A 24,551-nucleotide genomic window follows, 5' to 3' on the forward strand; every position below is an offset into this window, starting at 1 on the left:
CGCAAAAGGCGTGGACCTGATCATTTTTGTGCCTTACCAGTTTCCGTAAAACTGCCATATGTGCGCATGTTCAGGAATTACCTGCATGTTTTCTTTGCCGATTTTGCTGTAGAAATGTGAATATTTTCCCTATCACTTTGAACAGTTCTTTTTTGTTGTTGCTGTACCCTGAATTAAAATCACGATGAAAACACGATTTACTACTGTGGATATCAGGGCCGTTATTGCCGAGATCAATGCCAAGTAGGTGCTTGTTGTTAAGCTAAGCTAAAATTAACTCTCGTCTGACTGGCTGTCCACTGCATATTCACACACTTTTAGTTATTCATGAAGTTTTACCTCTTTCTTCCGCAGCTACATTGGCATGAGAGTCTATAATGTGTATGACATCGACAACAAGACGTATCTCATCCGTTTGCAAAAGTAAGAAAACTGTCCTCTGAAAGTTTTTCTCTTTTATAATGAATAAAGCTAGTAAATACAACAGAAATATCACAAAACTAGCTATGCAGCAGAATGACATTGTTAGGTTTTGCATTTCATTTATGCTAATGACAATTGATGCATTCATACACAAGTTGCCACATTTCAGTGAATGCATCGTCTTCGGAAATATGTTTCAAGTGTGTCCCAGTCGGTTGCTGTTCATCTGCTGTAGATAGTTTTTTTTAGACTTGTCAATTCTTCTTTTGTTCTTTTGACTAATAGTTCCTTAGTAATCACCTTGTTAGTGTAAAAACACAATTTTATGCCCGTCAAACTGTGATGTCTGTATTTTGCATAGCTTCAGCTACAGAAATGGGGACAGATGTGTGCTTTTGTGGCAGGTTGCTAGTAACAGAGTTAAAAATAGAATTTAAAATTGATTTTAGACACATCACTCATTTATCCTTTGAGTTATGTGTTGGCCTGTTAGGTCAGTGTCAAGTGCCTAAAAAAACAACAACAAAAATCAACATTCTTGTGAAAATGGTCAGGTACAAGGACTGAACTGAAAATAAATAACAAGGCAACCAGTCTCCAAGGGAAACTTTGAAAGAGCCTTAGGTCAGTCAGTAAAGTCTGATATACTTGGAAAAGTATATAGAAATTAGGGACGGCGCAATACATTTGCACACTTATGATATTTTCCTTCCTACCAGAGCAGGAAATGGAAGTACTCAAGTAAAGTACTTTAAAATTAAACAGTAAATTTACTGAATTGTTTCCAGCACTTTAATCAGTGAGAATAACAGAGTGTTGCATCGGCAGGCCTGACAGCAAAGCTGTTCTCCTGATCGAGTCTGGGACTCGTATTCATTCCACAGACTTTGAATGGCCCAAGAACATGATGCCTTCAGGATTTGCGATGAAAGTAAGACTATTTAAAAAACATAAAATAATATAATTGTGTTGCTATTTTAGGATACTTATTGTGATGTAATGAGTTTATTGTCCCTTTGGCTTCACTGTGGATAAATAATTTAATTAGTATCCTTACTTGCACAAATTCAGTGACTGTATTGATTTGCCTGTCCCTAATAGATGGATCTGTACAGTAAATGTAAATGTCATTACAATGACTTGTGGTTGTTGTGATTTATTTACATACTACATTTGTGTTTGTTTGTTTTTGGATCACTTGTTGTGATGAAACTGATGTTAAAGAGGTTTTTTTCAGTGTCGAAAACACCTGAAGACACGCCGGCTGACTCAGATTAAGCAGCTTGGGATTGACCGGATTGTCGACATCCAGTTTGGCTCAGATGAAGCTGCCTACCACTTGATTATCGAACTATATGACAGGGTCAGAAAACATTTCAGATGCTTTTTACATTTCATGTTCATATTCAAAACCTGTTACTTACGTGCAACCGCATATCTGTTTATGCCTATTTGTCGGGGTGTTCATCTCCATTTTCAGGGTAACATCATCCTTGCAGATCATGAGTACACCATCCTGAATCTGCTGCGGTTTCGGACAGCAGAGGCAGAAGACGTTAAGATTGCTGTGAGAGAGCGCTACCCTGTGGAAAGCGCCAGACCCCCCGAACCTCTCATCAGTTTGGAGCGGCAAGGACCTCTTTACTAGTTTCTGGATAAACTGAACATGGTTCAAAATTTAGTTAAAAAAAACAAAACAAAACTCAGAACCTTATATCAGTGATTTATTGTTGTTTTTTTTATTTAGGCTGACTGAAATCCTTAGCAAAGCACCAAATGGGGAGCAAGTGAAAAGGGTCCTGAATCCTCACCTTCGTAAGTATCCAGGCAAAAGATACACAAGTTTAATCTTTTGTTTCAACATGTAGAAAGACTATGAATCTTTTTTTCCTTTCCTAACGCATCCACAGCATACGGAGCCACTCTGATAGAGCACAGTTTGATAGAAGCAGGACTGTCGGGCTCTATCAAAATTGACAGTCAAGTTGATTCTGCCCAAGGTATAGTAGGGCAGTTAGACTATTTTATTTCTCTTATATTTTTCTATAAATCTCCAACTAAATTTGGTCTCCCTGCTTTTTTCTTCAGTTGCTCCTAAAATCCTGGAGGCTCTGCAGATTGCAGAAACTTACATGGAAAAAACTGAGAACTTCAGTGGCAAAGTAAGCAGTTTTTAGATTAAGATTCTGTAGTAGTCTGATTGAATTCACTAACTCTTCTTTATTATAACAAGGGTTACATCATTCAAAAGACTGAGAAGAAACCAAGTTTAACTCCTGGCAAACCCAGTGAAGAGCTTCTCACGTATGACTCTGCTTTTACATCAAGGTGTACCTTTTTTCATCTGGTTGTGAAGTAAAGGATTGTTTAGCTCATGTGTATGATGTCTACTTGCAGATACGATGAATTCCATCCATTCCTTTTTGCCCAGCATGCAAAAAGCCCCTATTTGGAGTTTGATACCTTTGACAAGGTACATGGTAGCGCAGCTACATACCTGGGGGATCATAATTAAGTTATTTTTTCAAGAAAAATAAAGACTAATCCACCACAATAATCTGACACAGGTGGTAGATGAGTTTTTTTCCAAGATGGAGAGTCAAAAAATTGACTTGAAGGCCTTGCAGCAGGAGAAACAGGCTCTGAAAAAGCTGGAAAATGTTAAGAAGGACCATGAGCAGAGGTTGGAGGCCCTGCACCAAGCACAGGTTAGCAGCAAAGGCTTTACATAATAATTCTTGCTTGTACGCACAAGGAGATGTTGAGGACAATAACCACTCAGCTGATCGTGACTGAAATCTCGTTCTGTGTGTTGCAGGAGGTGGACAGAATAAAGGGTGAACTAGTGGAGATGAACCTGCCTGTGGTGGAGAGGGCGCTGCAGGTGGTGCGCAGCGCACTGGCCAATCAGGTGGACTGGACTGAGATCGGTGTTCTTGTCAAAGAAGCGCAAGCTGCTGGAGACCCCGTGGCCTGTGCCATCAAAGAGCTCAAGCTGCAGACCAACCACATCACCATGCTTTTAAAGTGAGATCACCCCAAAAAGCAATGAACTTAAATGTCGTAATTTTTATGTGAAGTCAGATTGATATACGCGTGTTGTGTTGTGTCACATCCAGGAATCCGTATATTTCTGAGGAGGATCAGGAAGAGGAAGAAAAGAAAGAAATTGTGGAAACGAAAGGGAAGAAAAACAAAAATAAAGACAAAGGACAGAACAGGAAGCTGCAGAGGAACAAACCCATGTTGGTTGATGTGGATCTTGGGCTGTCTGCTTATGCCAATGCCAAAAAGTAGGTTGATGTGTGATGTGCACACAATAATGCATTATGTGGGGAAAGTTGATAGACTTTATTATTGTGTTTTTTTAGGTACTACGACTCCAAACGCAGCGCTGAAAAAAAGGAACAGAAAACCATTGAAGCAGCAGATAAAGTAAGAAAACTGTCTTTTCATTTTTCCATATGCCATGATGTGATTGTACGATCAGCAGGAAGCAAGATCCAGATCTGTTCTTCTAAGGAACGTTGTTTTCTTATGCATTAAAAAACTCTCCTGTGGAACAAACTCCCAGTTTTTTTATGCGGGGGAGCCAAGACACTTTCTCTATTTTTAAGATTAGACTTAAAACGTTCCTGTTTTAGTAAAGCTTATAGTTAGTTCTGGATCAGGTTACCCTGAACCATCAACTAAGCTTTGTCCACACTGGAAGCGACCACTGACTGTACAAAGCGCATGATACCACTGGTGATGGGAGGTAGGCGTGAGATACATTTTTATCTCTTCTGAGACGGGGCGACTGAAGCGACCACCACTAAATAAAATGCTACCATTGCCTGGCATATGACCTGGAACTAATTGCAGTGGAAAAATGAATATACTCAAGCCGACTAGCCGTCACCTTCAGCTCTTCTTCACTAATCTCTTTTTGCTTCCCACGTGTTTGTACACCACTGCTGTATTTAATCATAAGTTATCACTAAACTCTGGGGCTCTCTCTCACAGTTTCTCTCTTGTTCTTTTTCTGTTTGCTCTTTCTATTTTTCCCCCCATACCCCCAACCAGTCACGACAGATGGCTGCTCCTCACTGTACCTGGTTATGTTGGCGGTTTCTTCCTGTTAAAAGGGAGTTTTTCCTTCCCACTGTGAACAGTGCTTGCTCACAAGGGGTCAACTGATTGTATGAGTTGCTTTCTACTACTGCCAGGTCTTCACGCTACAATAAAATGCCTTGAGGCTACATCTGTTGTGAAATAACAATAACATACTTTATACTCTTATACTTAAATTTAGATTTTACTGATAATTTTTCTAACTTAATGTCACTAAAGGCCATGAAATCAGCTGAGAAAAAAACACAGCAGACCCTGAAAGAAGTCCAGACAGTGACCACCATTCAGAAGGCCAGGAAAGTCTACTGGTAAGACATGGATGTGTATGTGTGGGAACTTTATAATGTGCTTGATCTGTTGAGTCTGCTTTAACTGTCTGTTCCCGTTTGGCAGGTTTGAAAAGTTCTTGTGGTTCATCAGCTCCGAGAACTATCTCGTCATCGCAGGAAGGGACCAGCAGCAGAACGAGATGATCGTTAAACGGTACCTCCGGGCTGGTAAGGAAGCTTCTACACACTTCTCTTGGAAAATAAATACCGTCAAAATCTGGTTTATCACTTGTTCTATACTTTCTCAGGTGACATCTATGTTCATGCTGACCTCCATGGAGCAACTAGTTGTGTCATCAAAAACCCCTCAGGTAAACTTAAAATGCAGCTTTCAATGCTTTTCCCCCCACTAAACTAGTTTAGGTTTCTCTGAGTTAAACTAGTTTCTCCTTACACCCTCCACTTGCTCATCGTCTTGCTCCAGGGAATCCCATCCCTCCCCGTACTCTGACAGAAGCTGGCACCATGGCTGTGTGCTACAGTGCTGCTTGGGATGCCAAAATTGTCACCAGTGCTTGGTGGGTTCATCATCATCAGGTGAGTCTAGAAAACTCTTCATGTTTTTTATGTATGTATTATCATTGAGGAGAGTGATACGATTCATCCCAATGAATCATGACGTTATCATTTTGGAATATACAGGCGCTATCAAAGAAGGAAAAACCTGGTGATTCAGTGCATTTAGATAGTCAGCTGGCCTCATTGGTGAATCTAGACCTGACCAACTGAAACAGCCTCAGATCATAACATTTTCCCACAAGCTTCTGTGGTAGGCACTGGGCACGATGAGTGGATCACCTCATCCGCCTTGCTTCTTACCTTGACGCACCCATCACTTCAGGACAGGTCTTATCAGACCACATGACCTTTTCCTCATTGCTCCAGAGTCCAATCTTTATGTTCCCTAGCACTCTGAAGACTCCTTTCCCTATTAGCCACACTGATAAGTGGTTTTCCTACTTTAATTCTTTAGTCTCGAGTTGTCTTTGCATTGTCCGCATGGAAATGTTCTTACTTTCACTATTAATCAAAGCTGTGAGCTCTTCTGTTGTATTTTTCTGATTTGATATGCGATCACTGATTACAATCCCTCTTCCTAAGAGATGGTTAACCACTAATCTCTCCAGGTTATTGTAGTTTCTGTAGTTTCCTTACTTGTTTCCTTTGCTTGAAGCAGGCCAATAATTACGTCTTTGGATATATTTTGATATGACTTTGGACATGGCTGTTTAAGAAATGAGAAGCTACTCACAGATATGTTAGTTTTAAAGCAGCCATCCTGTTAGCAGCCAACGACTGCAGTAATTAAATCAGGGATACACTCACAAAATTGCTCCATACTAAAGTCTAAACACTCTCTGGGACCTTTGAACTTACCTTTGAACTTGTGGTGTTTTTTATAGTATAATTGTTTATTAATAAATTGATAAGTGGTATTATGCGTTTTGTTCTCCCCCAGGTGTCTAAAACTGCTCCCACTGGCGAGTACTTGACAACTGGAAGCTTCATGATCAGAGGTATCAAAGAGCAGAATTCGAATGCACGAAATACCGACTACAAAGAGATACGATGGGACTCATTTTTGTAATTTTTTTTCCCTTAGGAAAGAAAAATTTTCTGCCACCTTCTTACTTAATTATGGGCTTTGGGTTCCTCTTCAAGGTGAGTACCATCACTAGCTGTGAGTGTATTTTCAAGCCTTTATCATTTTTAAAGAATTCGCTAATGTTTCTTCTGCTTTTTACAGGTGGATGATCAGAGTGTGTTTCGGCACCAAGGGGAGAGGAAGGTGAGAACCGTAGAGGAAGACATGGAGGAGGCCACATCCAGAACTGCCGAGCTATTAGATGAGGGAGAGGAGCTCATAGGTAGGAAGAAACCATCAATGATGTAATTTCTGTCTATATCTATCTATATGCATTTGTTGAGCCATTTCTGCTGCCTTTCTAGGGGATGACAGCAGTAATGAAGATCAGGGTGAAGAAAGAGCAGACGATGGAGAGACCAAGGAGGTGGAGGTGAAAAAGGAGGATGACACAGAGGAGGAGGATGATGGCGCGAGTGGAGAAGTAGACTCTGCAGCAGATACAGGAGAGAAGGTGTCAGAACGGAGTGACAGTGGTATGGAAAAAGAGAATGAAGAGAGTGAAGAATTCAGCTTTCCAGATACGACCATCACCCTCTCTCATTTACAACCCAGCAGGTAGTACCACTAACCAAGCAAAAGAAAAGCCAAACAGATGTATATTTGCAGAATTAAAAGTACTTTAATAACATTTCTCCTTATTTCTAGGAGCTCCCAGAATGCCGGCTTCAAAAAAGAAACAACTGCTCAGGCAAATATTACCATCTTTGGACATTTAAGTTTTTTCCATCTCATTTAAAGTACAATAAATAGCAATTTTTTATTCATTGACTTTCAGGATGACGTAGATTCACAGGGGAAAAAACACATGACTGCCAAGCAGAGAAGGTGAGCGTATAACCCAAATGAAAATCCTGTTTTATATTACAAGCGGATGATGACGGCATGAGCAGAGAAAGATGACCGGTCGCTGTGTTTTTGCCTCCTCCCTTAGAGAAGAGAAGAAGAAGAAGCAGCAGCAGAAACTGGAGGGCTGTGAGACTGAGGAGAAGCCTGACAAGTCATTCGGTGGACCGGTGGGGGATCAGGGGTCCAAAAGTGGCAGTGGACCCTCTCAGCAGCCGTTAAAGAGAGGTCAAAAGGTGAGACGGACGGATGAAGTTGGCATTTTTTGTGCTGTGCAAGCATCAGAGGTCTTAAAACCTTTTAGTATTTTTTTTTTAATTGAGAGCTGAAGTTTTACTAAATGAGAAGATTATAAGATTACATTTAGTTTAAAAAATGGGCTAAAGGTACCAGCCACACTCTTCTGTCATTACAGAACAAACTGAAGAAGATCAAAGAAAAGTATAAAGATCAGGATGAAGAGGACAGAGAGCTGATGATGCAGCTGCTTGGGGTGAGAATGAATAGAAAAACCCTTACATGCAGCTGGCACTAGTACTTGCAGCGCACGTGGTTCTCGATGGTGTCGCAGTAAATAACATTTCAGCTGCTTTGCTTCCTTAGTCAGCTGGTTCCACGAAGGAGGAGAAAGATAAAGGGAAGAAAGGAAAGAAAGGGAAGGGGAAAGAGGAGCCTGTCAGGAAACCGGCCGCTCAAAAACAACATCAGAAAGCTCGTAATGTGGAGACTGCTGGGAAGAAAGCAGAGCAGGGTGGAGGGGAGGAGGAGGAGAAGAAGCAGCCCGGAGAGGAGGGAGGTGCTGCAGAACAGGAGGATAAGGTAATGAAAGGATTCAGTATGTGTATGTATAATATCTGATTATGTTTACAAAGTTATCTGCATAAAAAAATAATCAAAGTCTGCCTCCTTAGAAGAAACATATAAAGAAATTAAGAGTAGCTCAAGACTTTTACACAATACTGTAATTAGAACAAACCTATCTGTGGCTGTTTGGTGACTCATGGCCACAGACCGGTACCTGGAAAGGTTCAACAAAGCTTTCTTCTCTTTCAGGAAGATGAGGTGGACCAGGACAATCCTGGAGCAGAGGTAAGTTTGCAGTATAAATATTTAAATATGGATTATTAATCCTAAAAAAGAAATCTGTATGCCCTTTAAAAATACTACTAAAAAGAATAGCTTGATTTTAAAGGATTTCTTTTTGTCTGTTACTTTAGGAAGCAGAGAATCTGCTCACCTCTCTAACAGGCCAGCCGCATCCGGAGGATGTGATGCTGTTTGCAGTGCCAGTCTGCGCTCCGTACACTGCTCTTTCCAACTACAAGTGAGTGGTATCAGCTTTTCCTTGTATTAGTCAAATTGAAGAGACCAAAGCCTAACTGCTTGCTTGTCTTCTGCAGACACAAAGTGAAACTGACACCAGGTTCTCAGAAAAAAGGCAAAGGTAATTCGGAAAGCTTTTGACTGACATTACTGTAAAGATAGTTTCTTTCAAGCTGATGGTAAATTCTTGTTCGTGCTCCTACCAGCTGCACGCACTGCAGTGTTCAGCTTCATGAAAGCCAAAGAGGTGTCACCAAGAGAAAAAGACCTGTTCCGCAGCGTCAAGGTACAAAAAACCTTCTTGCCTTTAAAGAGTGCTTTCTGTTAATTTGTGTTGCTAAATTTACATAGTTAGTATCCATTAGAAAATAACTACAATCCAGTCATTTATCAAGGAATGCTACACAAAGAAGCATTTTAATAAAGTCGCCTCACTTGTAGCTATTTCATGAGATTAAAATGAATGAACTTCAGCACAGTCATCTCACCTGCTGCTGAATCTTTATTGGATTATGTTTAGGGTCAAACAGATGTTTCAGGGGTTTTTTTTAACTTCACATTTTCCACCCAACAAACTGTAAAAATAGAATAATCTTATCAATAACTGTTTGAAACTGTTACGGCATGGAAGCACAGTTTTCCCTTGTGTTACAATTCAAACTGTCCCTTTTCTCACGACGCTCTGCCGCAGGATTCTGACCTATCCAGAAACATGCCAGGAAAAGTCAAGGTGTCTGCTCCAAACCTGCTGGCTGCCAAGAAAAAATGAAGGATAGAAGACACGAGCCGGAGAGACTTTTGAAATTTACAGCATTTCTTCAGCACGGAACTGCACCTCAGTCCGGTTCACTGAGACTCTGCAGACTTCACCTATATTTCAGACCTGGGTGGTTATTTTCTCAGAATTCTTGAGATTGTATTTGGTGAACCACAACATGTAACAAAGCTGAATATGTCATGTGTTTATTTTCTGAGTACAAATTATGCATTGCAGTAATAATATGCCTTTTTAAATCCCACACTTAAAAACAAACAAACAAACAAACTAAATCAATCAAGGGAATTTTGTGCAAACCAGGCGATTCCAAACAAAGCCGCAGCCCCAATAAACTTGCAGTGAGTTATTGATTAAATTAAGTTCGTATGCTACAGTAGCCACTTTCAACAATTTATTTTCTCCAATTTCAGGCTTTAAAAGCCTCTTTGAACGTACAGAATCACGCACACACACACACACACACATACATAAATAATCATATATACACAAAAACTTAAAGTTAGCATTTCTGTGCCTTAAAGTAGATAGTCATGTGTAGCATAAAGCACGAGTTTTAGGTCTGTGAGAACTTCGGAAAATCATTCAACATCAATAAACACTGTATTCAAGATATTCTCAAAAATTATAGTAATAATTACAGCAAACTTATTTTTAATTTGTTGTTTGATACAGAATCACTGTCTTAATGAATTTAAGTTTTGTTTTTAGTTCACGTTTGTCATCATAAGACTCATCTAATCTGGACAGAAAACGACGCCGTCATTTAAGCTTTTCATCACTACTGTCGAAACGACTCATCAAAATTAAGATGGGCAAAGAATGTTTAGAGAGAGAAAAAAAAAAAAAAAAAGCTAATCCCAAATGTAGTGAGAGGTTTCTCCTCTGTGCTATCGCATCACCACCACCACTCAACAATGATGGTTGTCCCGGCAACATCTATAAGGTGATTAACAGTTTTGAGGATGGCCTGTGAACCATCATGCGTCAGGCGGGACCCATTTCTAACAAATCCGAAGCCGTTCAGCATTCCCTGGAGAGGTTTTTATGTATGAAAGTATCCACTGACATGAAAAGGACTACCTGCTTTCAGAAAGCATGTATCCCTTCCACGCATACATATTGTCCTCTAATTGTCCTCTTAAGAGCCCAGTGTGTTGACACGTGCCATTCTCTGTTTGAGGCTGTGCAGGAGGTGTTTAGGCAAACAGTCCCAGTAGCTAGACAAACGCTCCCTGTGCTGAAGGATGGTCTCCATGCAGAACCTGGAAATTGGAGAGTTAGATGAACACGACGTGATGGCAAAATAAATTGAAATGGATTTCAAATCTGTATGCACTCACCGAACTAATGATTTGGGCTGAACATTGAAAACCAGCAGGTCATTGCTGTGTGCCTGTGAAGTGGAGGAAAAAATCTAATTCACCAAGTGAAAATTTGCATTAACTGCAGGTTAAATTGAGATATGATGACCATCTTACAGCTCTGTGCTGTGACAGCAGGTTGTTGGCACACCCTCCGAACGCAAACACTTCGCCATCTGGACCAGCGCACGCTGTGTGCCACAGCCTAAAAATCACAAAGTCAAACATTGTCCACATTTTAGCTCAGGAAAAACTGCCAGCGCACTGCCAGCTGTTCACAGTAACGTGAGATGGTCACCTGGGGCTCTCTGTGTGACTGTGTTTGAAAGGCTTCCATTCATTTTTGCTCACACTGTACAGCCAAGCATCACCTAAAAGACAGAAAAATAATCTCTTTGAGATCAGGTATTATTTTAGGACCTCTGATTATTTGCTCCTTGAGGTCGAGTGTCTGACTCACTCAACGTCTCCCTGTCTGTGGTGAAACCTCCAAATAGCAAGATGTGGTCTGGTGACACAGGAGTGAAGGAGTGCCAGGAACGGCCCACTGGACCCTGCTGGGGAACGCTCCTAGAGCAAGGCAGAGTGGGTCACAGGGGAATAATCGGATCAGATAGTCTTGCAATTAGAAACGTGATATTAAAAAAAAAAAGAAAAAAAGATTCAATTCAAAACCTTTGCTATGATCCGTATAATATGTATAATCTGATTAATAAAAACCTTTATAGTGTGGATTACATACCACAGCACATTAAGAAGCACTTACATTTCATGCCACTCCCACGTGTCCAGGTCAAGATAGTACAGGTCATTTAATCTGTAGTTCTGTGAACAAAACAAAAGTACATTTGTTTATTTTGAAAACATCTTCATCTTTAAATGAGTGCACACACTTATGCACATAATTTAGGAGTGGAAAAAAAAAAGAAGAAAAGTGATGCTTTGATTTGAAATCTCACGTTTTGCCCATGCTTACCTTGTATCGGCCACCAAACACATAGCCTCTGTTGCCAACTGTTGCGCAGGCATGAGCTGCTCTGGGTGAAGGGGTGTCCCCCTGCATCAGGCCAAACCAAGACAAATTGAAAATACTGTTTAAAGATCACTAAGATCTCTTTTTTTTTTTTTTTTTTTAAATTAGAAGAAAAAGGGAGAGGCTGTTTAATTACAGAGGATGTTTCCAAGTTTTACTGCAGGGCAATGTGATACACGCATTTGTGTGTATGCATAAAATCGAATGTGCTGAAGTTGTAAGGAAGTGTTTTTACCGTGGTAATTGGCTGACTCCACGTTGACGTCTCCAGATCCAGGATATGGATGTGGTTGTTCCAGCCTCGCCCAGGGCTGTCCCACTGTAGCGGTGAAAACAAAGAGGACAAGGCAGAGGGATACATTTAGATATTAAGCCATAATTATTCAAGAAGCTCCAGCTATCAAAAGTACATTTAATTAGCAAAAACAGCATCTAATGGATTTCAAGACAATTTTATAATAGTTTTGTTTAAATGCATCATTTGTCATAAGATTTTTGTTTTTACAGACCACAAGAGAAGACGATTCATCATATTCAAAAGTCCCTCGATGAGCGCCCTGTGCAGCGTAGCCATAGCCCCCAAAGTAGATAATTCTGCAATCATTCAGACAAATTACTTACATATTTAAAATCTTACAGAAATGATCTCTCTTATGAATTTCTCATTGTGTTGTGATCAGAAATGACCACAGATTTATCATGAGCATGAACTCTGGACTTTTAATCATTTCTTTGGACTGTTTTTCCAGTGTGGAAGGATTGTACATGTGTCTTTAATGACTTAAAAAACAAACAAATCTCTAATCCACACAGTGTCAAAAGCATACATACAAGCTCAAACATATATATAAACTCACTTAAATCTTTTAATAAGTGGCTCTGAAGGCAAAGGCCTCATTAGTGATCGTGATTGACTACAACGGGTAGTTTCTATGTGCAGCATTGAAAAGGATTTGCCTGACAGCAGTCATTGGACTGACCAATACTCAGAACAATGTGAAACTTCAAGAAGATATAAGAAGGAAAATTTTAGATTCACACACATTCAGATGTGTCACCACTTTGTCCAGTGTCTAGAGGAAGAACCAAACTGTCACCTTCAGATAAGAGGAAATTGGTTAGGATGTTTACGAACAACCCAGGAACCACCAAGGCTCAAGCCTGCCATGAACTGGAAACTGCTGGAGCGCTAGTGTCACCAACCACAATGAAGCAAGTATTGATGACTAGAAACAGCATCTGTATGTATGTATTTGACCCTGTTTGGATTAGAGGAAATCCAAAATAAATTCAAACTTGTGCACTCAGTCATTAATGATGTCTGCCGTACAATCATTCCATCCTGGAAAAAGAAATCATTAAAAGCCAAAAATTTCCACAACATTCATTTCTACAATTAGAGTATGTAAACTATACAGTAATAAAACTTCTGAAACAACGACCATCATTGTGTCAAAATTAATGCCATTTTACTTTCAAGTAAACTCAAGATCAATCTATTGTTTTTACTCTTTTTATAGGAAAAAAAAAACATTTCACAGTTAATCTAAAAACATGTTTGTCAAAAGAAATGAAGGATTGGTGAAACTGAGCCTTATTTTCTCAAGCACAATGAGTAACTACATAAAAAAAAAAAAAAACCTGCATTAAAAAAACCTCCAAAACAAACATACAAACAAAAACCCTTATCCTGTTACCGGTTTTTCTGAACCCAGCAGCCCAGCTTGTCCTTGGATGATGGCGGAAGTCCTTTAAGATCCCTCATTTCCTCCCACACAAGGCTGGGAGTTCTCAAGGGCAAGCGGTAAATCTATACGAGCAAAGACGTTTTGTAAAGACTGTCCGCTCGCACAGCTGGCTGATATGTTTTTAAGGTAATGTGATGCAAGCACCTATTTAAAAACACCAGAAGCAGATAGGAAATTTAGTCTAACCCTAGTCACACCCTACCTTGTTTGTGTTTCCCCGGGCGTGATGCCCCCCGAAAAGGTAGAGAACTCCATCAACACACACCCCACAGCTGCCTGACATAGATGTGTGGAGGCTACCTCCCGCTATATGCTTTGTCCTGTAAATAGAAAAAAATAAATATATAAATATATATATGTTTATATTCATTTTTGTACACAATTACAAAGTAGAGGTATGATTGGCTTGCAAGCCAGATGCCCTCACCAGACTCCTGACTCCATGTTGTAGGTCCAGATCTCGTTTCTAGGCAGATACAAGTCGAAGAATCCATGGTTTTCAGCATTCTTGTTCAGGAGGATGAACACAGTGAAATTTAGACAATTATGGAGACGGCAGAAAGATACAGAAACATAATGGCAATGCAGTTTAGGAGCATACCTTGTATCCACCCCACACATACATGATGTTTCTGTCAACCACTGCTATATGACCACTTCGCTCAGCTGGGGCGTCCTGCTCAACTGCTTCAGCGTCTAATAACTGCTCATCGTCCACTTCCTCATCTTCCTCGTCCTCATCCATATCTTCATGTAATATCCAACCAACTAATCTGTTATCTTCATCTCTATCCGAGTCGTTGTCATCCTCTCCGTTGGGCAGATCTCCCCTGTCTTCTTCCATCTCTGCCCTTCCCTCTGCCATGCCAGCCTCTTTTGTTTCCTATCAAAGCAAGAAGTAAGGTACTGAGAAATCGACTAGGTTATGGCCAATAGGATTATTCTATTAACGCATTAATCCCGGGCCAAAAATAATCTTTAAAACAAGCAAAAACAAACAATCAAGGAAATGACCCACATTTAAAACAGTGGAGGTGTACAAAATTAGCCATAAAAATAGAACATGCTCTCTCTGTGTCAAGTAGAGATTTGCTTGTTTCTAGGTCAAAGTCACATCATCATTTACCATGGCAGCGGATTGTATCATGTTAGCAAGTAGCACGACAAATGCTGACCTACTTTTCTACCTTAACTATTTAGGCTACTAGCCCAACGCTGGCATTTAAGCATACCTCTAATATTACATGGAAGACTTACAGTGAATAACAGCTTAACAAAATGCTGTTAATTCATATATTTGTCTAAAATTCTCTTCATTGCTTTGCTGTAATTCGTGCTAGCAAGCACCAAACAGTTATTTCCCTCTGCAGAAGAAAAACACACCGAAAACTGTACGCTAAATACCGCTCAGATATATCTACCTCGTTTATGTCTAAACTAACCAGAATTCAAATATCCTACACAAAATCTAGCCAGTCCTGTCATCGCTTTACCTTATCAGATACTAGGGTTCCTTGCAAATTTCAGTAGCAATGCGCCATTTATGTAAGGTCATCACAATCTTCTGGGGGGCACGACCGGAAATGACTAGACTTTTTAAATCCACCATCTTTATAAGGTCGGAATTAACGGGCTAGGCCGTCCTGCGTTGTATAAAGGTTTTATTATTTATATTATTATTGTTATAATTACTACTACTACTACGAAGTCACTACTGCTACAGGACAACTCTCATATAAGAAACAGGTACACACAATTAGGTCAAAATCAAATGGAGACGTTTTTCTTTTCAAAATAAAAGTCTCCACATTTAATTGTTTTCATTAATAGTAGGGTGGAAAAGTACCCCCAAAATTTAAGACTCCCAAACGCAGAACAAAGCGCAACAACGCTTTTCGTTTCGTTAAAGTTTCATATGAAATGGATGTTATATAAAGATAAAATTATAAAAATAAATAAATAAATTGCCAAGCTGAATGGGAGAGGCTGCAGCAGAACTCAAAGCTCTGACTGTGCTGAATCCAACAGCATATATGCCTGTATCAGGGACAGGATGCATCTATCACAAGAGCCACTCTTTGGTATTTACCTTGCACATTAATTGAGTAAAATTGGTTGCACATATAAAAATGTGTCGGTCCTTTTGAAACAATTTTAGAAAAACATATTTCACAAAGCTACGATATAGTGACTATAGAGGGTAAAACAGATAGGAGTTGATAATGTTATTAACTTAATGCTACTGACTACTAAGGATGTTTCAAGTTGCAATTCAATGCATAGACACAAAAAGGTCAGAAAGTTCAGTACAAAGCATAAAAACTTTATTATTCCTCATAGAACAAAGACTCAAAGACCATAAAATTATTTGATTACCAGTCAATTTTCAACATCTAATATCATACAAAAATAATGTACAGTCAAATTGCAAATCCGGGATTTTCTTCACAGCCCTTGAAGTTTGCTGTGAAGAAGAAATAAGAAAACTGTTTAGTTTGAGCACAATCACCATTAAAACCACCATTGTCACTGTTAAATACACCAAAAACAAAGAGAGAGGAAAAACCCCACCTGTCCTCAACTGTCCTGTTGGATGGATAGTACACCTTGAAACTGAATCCACTTTTTGGGAAGGAACCCTGACAAAGTAAACAGGTTAAAAAAAGATATTGCTTACTTATATTAGAAGAAAGCATCCTCTACGATTTTCTGACAAAGAATCTGTCATTCATTCATACCGGGTTGACACAGAGGCAGTCTGTGTTAGTGATGCTGAAGGGGTCGTATTTGTCTGCGAAGACGATGACGTCAGGTACCGGGTAGACTCGTAGGGAAAAGTCATAGGCCCAGAATACAGGACTGACATACAGAGGCAGTGGAGTCAAGTGACCCTGGGATAGGATTGTCCTAACAAACTGAGAAGAGAAAGAAAAAGAAAAATACTACTATCACTACTAAAAGCTACTTTTTGCATAAAAAATATTAGCAAAAAATGATTAACAAAGGCTTATAAACCTCTGACAACATGATGAATGCTGAAGTGATGATTCTTCCTGTATGAACAGGTTTGTTAAGAAAAGTTGAAACTCACATGGTTTGGAATGTCAAGATTGTTATTGGGCAATCGGACACAATTCCTACACATCTTGTTGACCAGGTCCTCTCTGATAATGATAATCTCCTGGCTGCAGTACTGAATCCTGTCAGAGAAATATGCATCATTACATTATGTGTCTGCATGGTTTTAACTAAAACTATTCAAAATCATATCTAAAACCTGTACTCCAAGCTTAATTAAACACACTAGCAGATACTTGTGCATCAAATAAGAGCCACATGTTTGTTTCACCTGCATGGATTAGTTGTGAACACAGAAAATGGCACTCTCTGTCTGAACTCCTCTGTGATGTGGTCTGCCAGGGGAGGTCTGAAACATAGTTTACCCACATTTGTTCAAACCACTCGAATCAAAATCTCACAGAATAAAGTTGAAATCTAAGCGTCTATTAAGGTTTACCGTGGCAGGATGGTGCCTGGACCAGGGTCTTCAGGACCGGGAACAAACACAAAGCGACTACTGCGGGTTTAAGATGAACACACTGAAACATGAGTAAGTAGAAAACAAAACAATAGCAGAACAGAGTGAAAAATCTATTAGAGCTTACCTGCTATGAATGCTGGGGTATGAGCATATAGCATCAGCAAGGGCTTTCAGTGACTCTAAAAAACAATAAACAAAATTAATAATACTAAAAAAAATGAGTAAAACCTCTGAAAACCTTTGTCTTTGTCCCTTTATTAAATTGTTCAGATGTTCTACAGATTTTAGCATTGACCGATTATATATGTATAGCTATTCAAAATATCCATCTAATCAGCCAATCACATGGTAGCAACTGAATGCGTTTATGCATGTGGAAGCATTTAAGACTTAAACCATACAACAGAATAGGGAAGAAAGGTGATTTAAGCAGATGTGATTGTTGGTGCCAAAAAAGCTGGTCAGAAACTGCTGATCCACTGGGATTTTCCCACACAACCAACTCTGGACAAAACTGGCTTGTTTCCTGATGGGCAGTCAACAGTAACTCAAATAACCACTTGTTACAACCCTGTATCCTTAAGAGCATCTCTGAATGCACTACATGTCAAACCTTAAAGCAGACGGGCTACAGCAGCAGAAGATCTCTCTGATTGCTACTCCTGTCACCTAAAAACGGTGAACTGAGGCTACTATGGAACCGGCTCATTAAAATTGTATAACAGAAGATTTGAAAAATGTTGCCTGGTCTGTTGAGTCTCGATTTCTGCTGTGGCATCAGCTTTAAATGCCACAGCCTACCTGAATATCATTGCTGATCATGTCCACAGGGTATCCATATTCTGATGATTGCCTCCAACAAGATATGACTATGAAAGTGAGTTTACTGTACTCACATGACCTTCACAGTCACCAGGCCTCAATTCAATAGAGCACCTTTGGGATGTGGTTGAATGGGAGATGTCCAGCCAACAAATCTACAGCAAGTGTGTGATATTATCATGTCAATATGGACCAGAATCTCTGAGGAGTGTTTCCAGCAGCTTGTTATTCTTCTTATCTTTTTAAACAAATAACACTGGCTTGTGGCTCTTCATTCACTCTCTGTTTCCTATAACAGTTAATGACTAGCACAGCAGCCATATTTGCTCCATAAATAACGTGCACTGAAGTATGAGATGGTCAGAGTATGCAGTATGTCAGGGGCACTAATGTTTTCATTCCACGGAGGAATTTTTTGAGGACACACACACCAAAATAATAGCGGACAGCAGAGGACACGTCGTTTCACAGCTGTCTTGTTTAAATAAACATTCCTGGAATTGTCACAGGACATACGTGACAGGAAATCTCTGTGCTTACGTTCAGTGTGAGCTCCATATCACGGCCAGTCAATTGATCCATACAGTGTTTACACAAAAAACTATGTCAATAAAATTTTAGAGCATCTGTCAAAACTCACAAGCAGAGATTTCAAGATGTTCAGTGTGTTATGAGACTTTACCTTTGAGTGATTTGAGCTGTGTCTTCCCATACGGGGCAGAAGAGAAGTTTCCACAGAAAATGAAGCAGGTGGGGGGCATGGCAGCATATCCTGCAATTTAGAAATGACATCAAAAATGTTACTGGTGTCACGCAAAAGTGTACTGTTGACTTGTAAAGTTCACTATCAGACCTGAGAACATGATGTTGAGCTTTTCCATCACTTCCACACTGTCCAGCCAGACATCGGAGACGATAACAAACATGGCATCTTCATTCTCCTCTTCCAGCTGCTTCAACTTTGCGGACGTTTTCACTGAAGTGGCAGATGGACCTCCAAAAAAGTTAATGTTTCCGTAGTATGCTCTGGAAATAATATGACAATTACACCAAGGAATCAGAATCATTTTCTGGGGACCTCATATAATAGAGCCGTAGTTATCAAGGAATTCAAGTAAAGCATGAAATAATACTGTGGATCCAAGCAGGACAGCCCAAATCCACAATTGCTCATCGTGTTCTCATAAGATGCTTTTTCTTAACAATCCCCTGATGGTAACTGAATTAAAATTATACACTTTAAAAGTTTCCTAAAAAAACATTTTTAAGTCCTGCATTCTGACTACAATAAGGCTGGGGAACTAAGCCCTCTTGTAACATACTGTGACTGTATTCAGTCTTTATAGTCTGCTGTTGAGAAGTGTGATCTTGGCATGTCTGTGTAGCTTATAATGACGATGATCTCCGACTTAAAGAGTATTTGCCTTCATATTAATTCAGTGGCATTTTCACAAATTAACAAGGAAGACAAGTTAAACTGACTTCACTTCACTGGAAGCTCCTTAACTTTTAGTCTGAACATGATCTCACACACACAGAAACTCATACTTTATACTAGAATGTAATGTCAAAATGTATATTTTGTAGTACAACTACTCTTCCTCTGACCTTGTGGCTGATGAAGGCTCTGTTGGTGGGAACCCGAAACCATTGACGTGGAACACAGAGTCCTCGTACCAACCTAGAAAACAAACCGTGAGTTGCAAATTCACAAATAGGCTTGGATGTGTGTATAAAATCCACATTTTGCCATTTTTACTAGAGTAATTATCTTACCTTCTGCCAGTACAAAGCAGGATTCTGTGTAGAGGCCATTATGAAACTGGTGAGAGTGGAGCTAAGGAATTTATCTTTTATATTCCATGTGATTTTGCATAATATGAAGGACTTTTATTAACATCAAAGGATATTGCTTTGGACAAGTCCAGCTGTATTGTTCCACTTGGGTCCTCCAGGTAAAATTTACCCTGAAAAGAATGGTTTTCAAATGTTAAATGAACCAGATTAAACAACAACAACAACAACAAAATCCTCAAACTGAACAGAAAGTCACAATTTTCATCGCATTCAGTGAAATGGAAAACAAAACAAAACATAATCTCTTATATTTATCTGGATCACTAACCTCTTTCAGTTGTGTGATCATACCAAGTACAATCACCTCTCCCAGTTTAGCTGTGCTACCAAGCAATGCTTCAACCGTCTTCAGCTAGGAAACACAAATAATGCTAAAAATGATTAGTTAAATTTGTTTTGTTTTTTTAAATAGCTGACATGAGGTAATACACGTTTAACACAGTGTCCATTACAGTAGCTTAGATGTGATACCTGAAATTTGTTTTGACCCTCTTCAACAGCAGCTCCTATCGCTGGCGGGGTGAAGAGTTCATGGCGATGTGTTCGCTGCAGAAATGAATACGACATGCACACTATACATATTAAAAATGGCAGCAAAGACAGCAGGTCAGCCTGGAATCATGAGACAGATTTTACTGACTTGCTGAAGGATTGTATAGCGCTCCCTGAAGAGTTCAGCTTTTTCTCTGGCCAGGCCACACAGACTGGGGGCTGGATGACTGGTCATACTGATGCTGGATGGAAGTCAAAAGTCAAAATAAAAGCTTTACAATCTTTGCCAGACACACTGCAGTCTGCAAAACAGCAGAAACATTTATATTTAAACAATAATTTACATTAACTTTAAAACAAAAGAGAAAAAAAAAACAACCAAACAGTTGTTTTACTCACGGTACAAATTTCTTCCTCTCCACACTGTAAATGTATCTGGGCACATCAAAGGCTCCAATTATGTTGAAAACATTATCTCTGGAAGGGACGACTCATATAAGTAAACAAGTTAATCCCAACCTTACTCTACAAAGAACCTGCAACTGAATGATTTCTGTCCCAGCATTTAGTTTTTACCGGCATTCATTATATTAAAATGCTTTATGATCAATTAATTAAGAACTTGTAGTAATAGAGCTGGGCGATAGAACGATAACGATATGTATCGCGATATAACTTTTACTCGATAGAGAAATTAAGCTATCGCGATAGACCCCTCTTGTCCTCTTAAAAAAAAAAAAAAGGTCAGCCAATCCAAATTAAGTAGCGCAGAGCCGAACCAATCACAGCCGCAGCGTCACGTCGCGTGACTTGTTACGTACAGCACAAGTGCCAAGCCCACGTGTGTTTGTTTGGGAAGCAGCCACTATGAGCAGGCGTAATGGAGGAAATGAGTGTGCCGACTAGAAAAATCAACCGAGCGTGACCGAAGAGAAAACAGATGATGGTTCCAACTGCCGGAGAGATTGTCGAACGGAAGAGCCATAGAAGTTCCGTAGTGTGAAGGTATTTCGGCTATTTCAAGTCTGACAAAAAACAGAGTAGCGTGCACTGTAAATTGTGCCGAAAGCAAGTCTGGAAATACAATAAACTGGTGCATGCGTCACACTGTGCGCCACGTTATTGTTTCGGTGAAATGAATTTCTACAATACTGTTACTGTTAATTCTACTCTCTGCAGTGTTTAAATGCTTACATATACACACAGTTACTGTCCCTCCACACATACGACTCGGTTCTGCTTCTATGCCCCAGCTTTGTTTACTTTTTCCCACCGAGGCTTCTAGACTTCTGATTGGCCAACATTTCTGCACGGTTAGGAATCTAGCGCCACCTGCTGCTTTGGCATGTTCATAGCAGCGTTTTCCTTCATTTCTGCCTTTATGTGTGGACGGGATTATTTTTTAAAACGAAAACGGAAAATCTCCGTTTTCAAAAATACCCGTGTACGTGTGGACGTAGCCTCAGTCTCTGACTGGAAGCGCTAATTCGTCATTCGGCTTTTGTCAGACTAAAGTAACTGTTAAAACTGTTTGAAAAGCTAAGCTATACAACAAGGAGAGATTGAGAATTTCCTTTTAGTTCTCAGTTTATTTGATATTGACAAAAGTTAGTCAGTTTTGTCTGTTCTTCTGTAAAACAAACTAAGATTTATTTTTAGAATTAATATTTTGTTTCTAAGTGGAATTGACAATTTAGTCTGTTTCGTTTGTTCTATTTTGAAACTTAAACGCTTTAGCGGCTGCCTTTTGTGTAGTTTGCAATATTTGCCTTTATTTATCTGAAAAAGTCTCATGTTCCTTAAGTACATCTACCCTGTTGAACTTATTATGGGAAATAAATATTTAAATAAAAACAAGCTGCTGATTATTTCACATTTTACTTGTGAGCAACGGCACATTTAAATCTTACAAATATAGTTATTTGGCTTATATCGTGATAGATATCGTTATCGCCTGAAATGAAAAAAACATATCGTGATATGAAAAAATCTCATATCGCCCAGCTCTACTTCTACATGAGTAATAAGTCCAGTGGATATTTCAATTCAGTCGATGTACAAAGGACACCCCGAGTCCTTCCAAAAATATTAGAACAATGCTATTTTTTAAACTTACATTGTTTCGTCACAAGTTTGAGTGCAATCCTGCACGGCACTTTCCACCACGGACAGCTCGATCATGCTGGAGGACACTGCGCGAAAAATCAGTACAGTCACAGTCTGAAAAAACTCACATGGGAGCACAAACGTAGGAGCACACAACAAGCTGTACTGCACTCACATGGCTGTTTTTCCACTGCATCCAAGACCCTTTCAATAACATCATCAAGTTCAGAATGACTGACGGACTCCAGCACCTCTACAAGGTACCTGCTGGCCTCACTGGAGCGCAGAACAAGAAGAAGCCAATCAACAAATAAATAAACAAAGATGACAACTACATGACTAAACACGGTCCAACTACATCGAATTATATGTGCACATCCAATAAAAATGAAGTCTAACAAAAGTGTAAAAAGCTTTCTTTGTTCGTTTTTAAAAACATTTTTTCTGTATTTAATAAGGCAAAATACAGAAGGCTTGCACAGCGAGCTGCCTGTTCGTAACTTCAAGATGAAACAAAAGACGTCGTTGTGTTTTCGAAAGTTTTCAAAGCAGAAAAAAAACATTTTTATCTACACAAGAATACATACGGGCGCAGTATAAGTCCTCTCATCTTGAAGCCAGAAGACACTTTCGTCTTTATTCTGCGTGAAACATCCATGATTATTTCTGCTCCGACTCAAGCTTTGGCGCTAAATGTCAACTTCCGCAACCTTCCGCAAGTGTCGTCACTTCCGTCTTAGGGGTCGCCTCTATTTCATTAAAAAAAGCGAACTTGAAAACAAATCTGCCGAATCATTTTCAAAATTATTATTTTTTTGACTGTGAGTTTCTCTTTAAGTCTATTCTAATTTCCATTATTGTGTTTTTTAATACAGGCTAAAGATGCATAAAACATCACCTAGCTTTTTAAGGATAAATTATTTATGAAGAACAAAAATAATAGCAATAATAACAGAAGTTATCAAAACGAAGCGCAAAAGGTGTTACATTGTTTATATTGTATATTTCTTAGCATGTTAATAGTGATTTGACAAAACAGAATACAATTACTCTATCACGTGTCACCTTATATTTTACTGCCATTTATAGACTGTGATAATTATATAAAACATAGTAGTTTCATTATTTGTCAGTAAGCTACCATAGTGAACCATACGTTAGTAATTGTTTATTGCCACAAATTAACTGTATCGATGACACAAACAATTCTGCTCCAAAACTGTAGATTTGTCTCATGGTATTTTTTGATTTCGAAATTGATTTTGGAAAATATTTGTTTGTTTGGCCTTAATTCAAGTTTATAAAAAAAATCCTTTTGAATATATTACTGACTATATAGTGTAATTAGTCATAAGTACTGGTTATTAGTGCTTATGAATGGATGGACAGAGAAACTGTCCATGTTGTACAAGCTGAACAACTGTGCCTTTCTGGGCCTTCTTTTGAAACAAACAAAACCAAAACAAAAATCTATACAAAAATAAATAAATAAATAACAAGACAAAATGCTGTCCAAGAGTAAAATTCTTGGCTTAATATCTCGAAATTTTGACTCAATAACTTCAAAATTCCGAGTTAGGTAATGTGGTACATCAAACATTTGAGATAGTCTTAATTATTGTGTTATAACGTTGAAATTGTGAGATAAAAAAAAAAAAAAACAAATAGAAATTTTATGCTGGAAGAGGTTCACCGGAAGTAGTATTTTATTTTGTAGCTGTGTTTACAGTATTTGGCACCGAGGCTTTCTTGTCCAAAATATGTAGGTTTAATAAAAACATGAAGAAATAATATCCGACAGCTAACAGCGCGTTGCGTCCCGTGAGTATGCACTAAGTGTGGTTATTTAAACGTTAGTTTTTCAGTGTTTTTGTACTCTGGTTATGTATTAACCTGTTCCGAGCTTTTGTCGGTTGAATTAGTAGACTACCATTTTTTTTCTTTTCGCATACCCAAATAATATTTAGCATAAACCGAAGACAGTAGGATGGTTCGAGTTTCTACTCACAGTTAGCTGTTGCCTTTGTTCTCGTAAATACATATAGTTGAGCATAGGTGAGACATTTAGATATTTTTTCCTTTTTTGTGTGATTTTTAGGTTCAAGTGCATGCCTTCACGTCTCTGTGTGTAAAT

The 24,551-nt window shown here is 39.0% G+C and overlaps 3 protein-coding genes across 4 annotated transcripts; 1 reads left to right on the forward strand and 2 right to left on the reverse strand.

Annotated features, from left to right (window-relative positions):
• Nucleotides 1-59: 59 nt before the first annotated feature.
• Nucleotides 60-10,289, forward strand: LOC102291010 (nuclear export mediator factor NEMF). The gene is made up of 32 exons (XM_005925610.3): nucleotides 60-243; nucleotides 355-423; nucleotides 1,252-1,354; nucleotides 1,661-1,786; nucleotides 1,904-2,052; nucleotides 2,171-2,238; nucleotides 2,334-2,423; nucleotides 2,512-2,585; nucleotides 2,657-2,727; nucleotides 2,821-2,896; nucleotides 2,991-3,131; nucleotides 3,242-3,450; nucleotides 3,543-3,716; nucleotides 3,795-3,858; nucleotides 4,756-4,844; nucleotides 4,930-5,033; nucleotides 5,114-5,176; nucleotides 5,290-5,402; nucleotides 6,325-6,382; nucleotides 6,469-6,527; nucleotides 6,613-6,733; nucleotides 6,816-7,068; nucleotides 7,159-7,201; nucleotides 7,289-7,338; nucleotides 7,445-7,592; nucleotides 7,772-7,849; nucleotides 7,960-8,175; nucleotides 8,410-8,445; nucleotides 8,574-8,680; nucleotides 8,757-8,800; nucleotides 8,886-8,965; nucleotides 9,371-10,289. Exons 1-32 carry the CDS (start codon nucleotides 185-187, stop codon nucleotides 9,446-9,448), a joined length of 3,213 nt encoding a protein of 1,070 aa, XP_005925672.1. The 5' UTR covers nucleotides 60-184; the 3' UTR covers nucleotides 9,449-10,289.
• A 1-nt stretch (nucleotide 10,290) lies between these two features.
• On the reverse strand, nucleotides 10,291-15,295 carry LOC102291323 (kelch domain-containing protein 2). Its single transcript, XM_005925611.3, has 14 exons — nucleotides 15,093-15,295; nucleotides 14,201-14,482; nucleotides 14,027-14,106; nucleotides 13,802-13,919; nucleotides 13,549-13,661; nucleotides 12,361-12,445; nucleotides 12,087-12,170; nucleotides 11,795-11,875; nucleotides 11,585-11,643; nucleotides 11,279-11,388; nucleotides 11,117-11,189; nucleotides 10,936-11,023; nucleotides 10,798-10,850; nucleotides 10,291-10,719 (listed from the first exon to the last, which is right to left on the reverse strand). The coding sequence occupies exons 2-14, from the start codon at nucleotides 14,462-14,464 to the stop codon at nucleotides 10,596-10,598; spliced, it is 1,332 nt and encodes a 443-aa protein (XP_005925673.1). The 5' UTR covers nucleotides 14,465-14,482; nucleotides 15,093-15,295; the 3' UTR covers nucleotides 10,291-10,595.
• A 606-nt stretch (nucleotides 15,296-15,901) lies between these two features.
• Nucleotides 15,902-24,551, reverse strand: pole2 (polymerase (DNA directed), epsilon 2). Of its 2 annotated transcripts, XM_005925603.2 has the most exons (20): nucleotides 24,426-24,551; nucleotides 23,005-23,166; nucleotides 22,593-22,693; nucleotides 22,428-22,503; nucleotides 20,711-20,788; nucleotides 20,460-20,553; nucleotides 20,291-20,365; nucleotides 20,088-20,171; nucleotides 19,873-19,929; nucleotides 19,739-19,787; nucleotides 19,571-19,643; nucleotides 18,816-18,988; nucleotides 18,645-18,734; nucleotides 17,265-17,319; nucleotides 17,117-17,176; nucleotides 16,949-17,026; nucleotides 16,691-16,799; nucleotides 16,338-16,514; nucleotides 16,171-16,238; nucleotides 15,902-16,063 (listed from the first exon to the last, which is right to left on the reverse strand). In XM_005925603.2, the coding sequence occupies exons 2-20, from the start codon at nucleotides 23,073-23,075 to the stop codon at nucleotides 16,045-16,047; spliced, it is 1,587 nt and encodes a 528-aa protein (XP_005925665.1). In that variant the 5' UTR covers nucleotides 23,076-23,166; nucleotides 24,426-24,551; the 3' UTR covers nucleotides 15,902-16,044. The 2 variants fall into 2 exon arrangements, with proteins under 2 accessions (XP_005925665.1, XP_005925666.1); XM_005925604.3 differs by lacking the exon at nucleotides 23,005-23,166 and having other exon boundaries at nucleotides 24,426-24,536.

Source organism: Haplochromis burtoni, unplaced genomic scaffold (assembly GCF_018398535.1).
Source record: "Haplochromis burtoni strain Fernald_Lab_line unplaced genomic scaffold, NCSU_Asbu1 Contig_86, whole genome shotgun sequence".
Classification (NCBI taxonomy): Eukaryota; Metazoa; Chordata; class Actinopteri; order Cichliformes; family Cichlidae; genus Haplochromis; species Haplochromis burtoni.

Coding starts and splice junctions, on each gene's coding strand:
- LOC102291010 (XM_005925610.3), top strand. CDS start 185: ATGAAAACACGATTTACTACTGTGGATATCAGGGCCGTTATTGCCGAG. Junction 2,424..2,511: donor TCAAGTTGATTCTGCCCAAG/GTATAGTAGGGC, acceptor TTTTTTCTTCAG/TTGCTCCTAAAATCCTGGAG. Junction 8,176..8,409: donor CTGCAGAACAGGAGGATAAG/GTAATGAAAGGA, acceptor CTTCTCTTTCAG/GAAGATGAGGTGGACCAGGA.
- LOC102291323 (XM_005925611.3), bottom strand. CDS start 14,464: ATGGCAGAGGGAAGGGCAGAGATGGAAGAAGACAGGGGAGATCTGCCC. Junction 13,920..14,026: donor AACATGGAGTCAGGAGTCTG/GTGAGGGCATCT, acceptor TTCTATTTACAG/GACAAAGCATATAGCGGGAG. Junction 10,720..10,797: donor CAGCCCAAATCATTAGTTCG/GTGAGTGCATAC, acceptor TCCAATTTCCAG/GTTCTGCATGGAGACCATCC.
- pole2 (XM_005925603.2), bottom strand. CDS start 23,075: ATGGATGTTTCACGCAGAATAAAGACGAAAGTGTCTTCTGGCTTCAAG. Junction 19,644..19,738: donor CTGCTTTGTACTGGCAGAAG/GTAAGATAATTA, acceptor TTTGTTTTCTAG/GTTGGTACGAGGACTCTGTG. Junction 17,027..17,116: donor CCAGGCACCATCCTGCCACG/GTAAACCTTAAT, acceptor ACTATGTTTCAG/ACCTCCCCTGGCAGACCACA.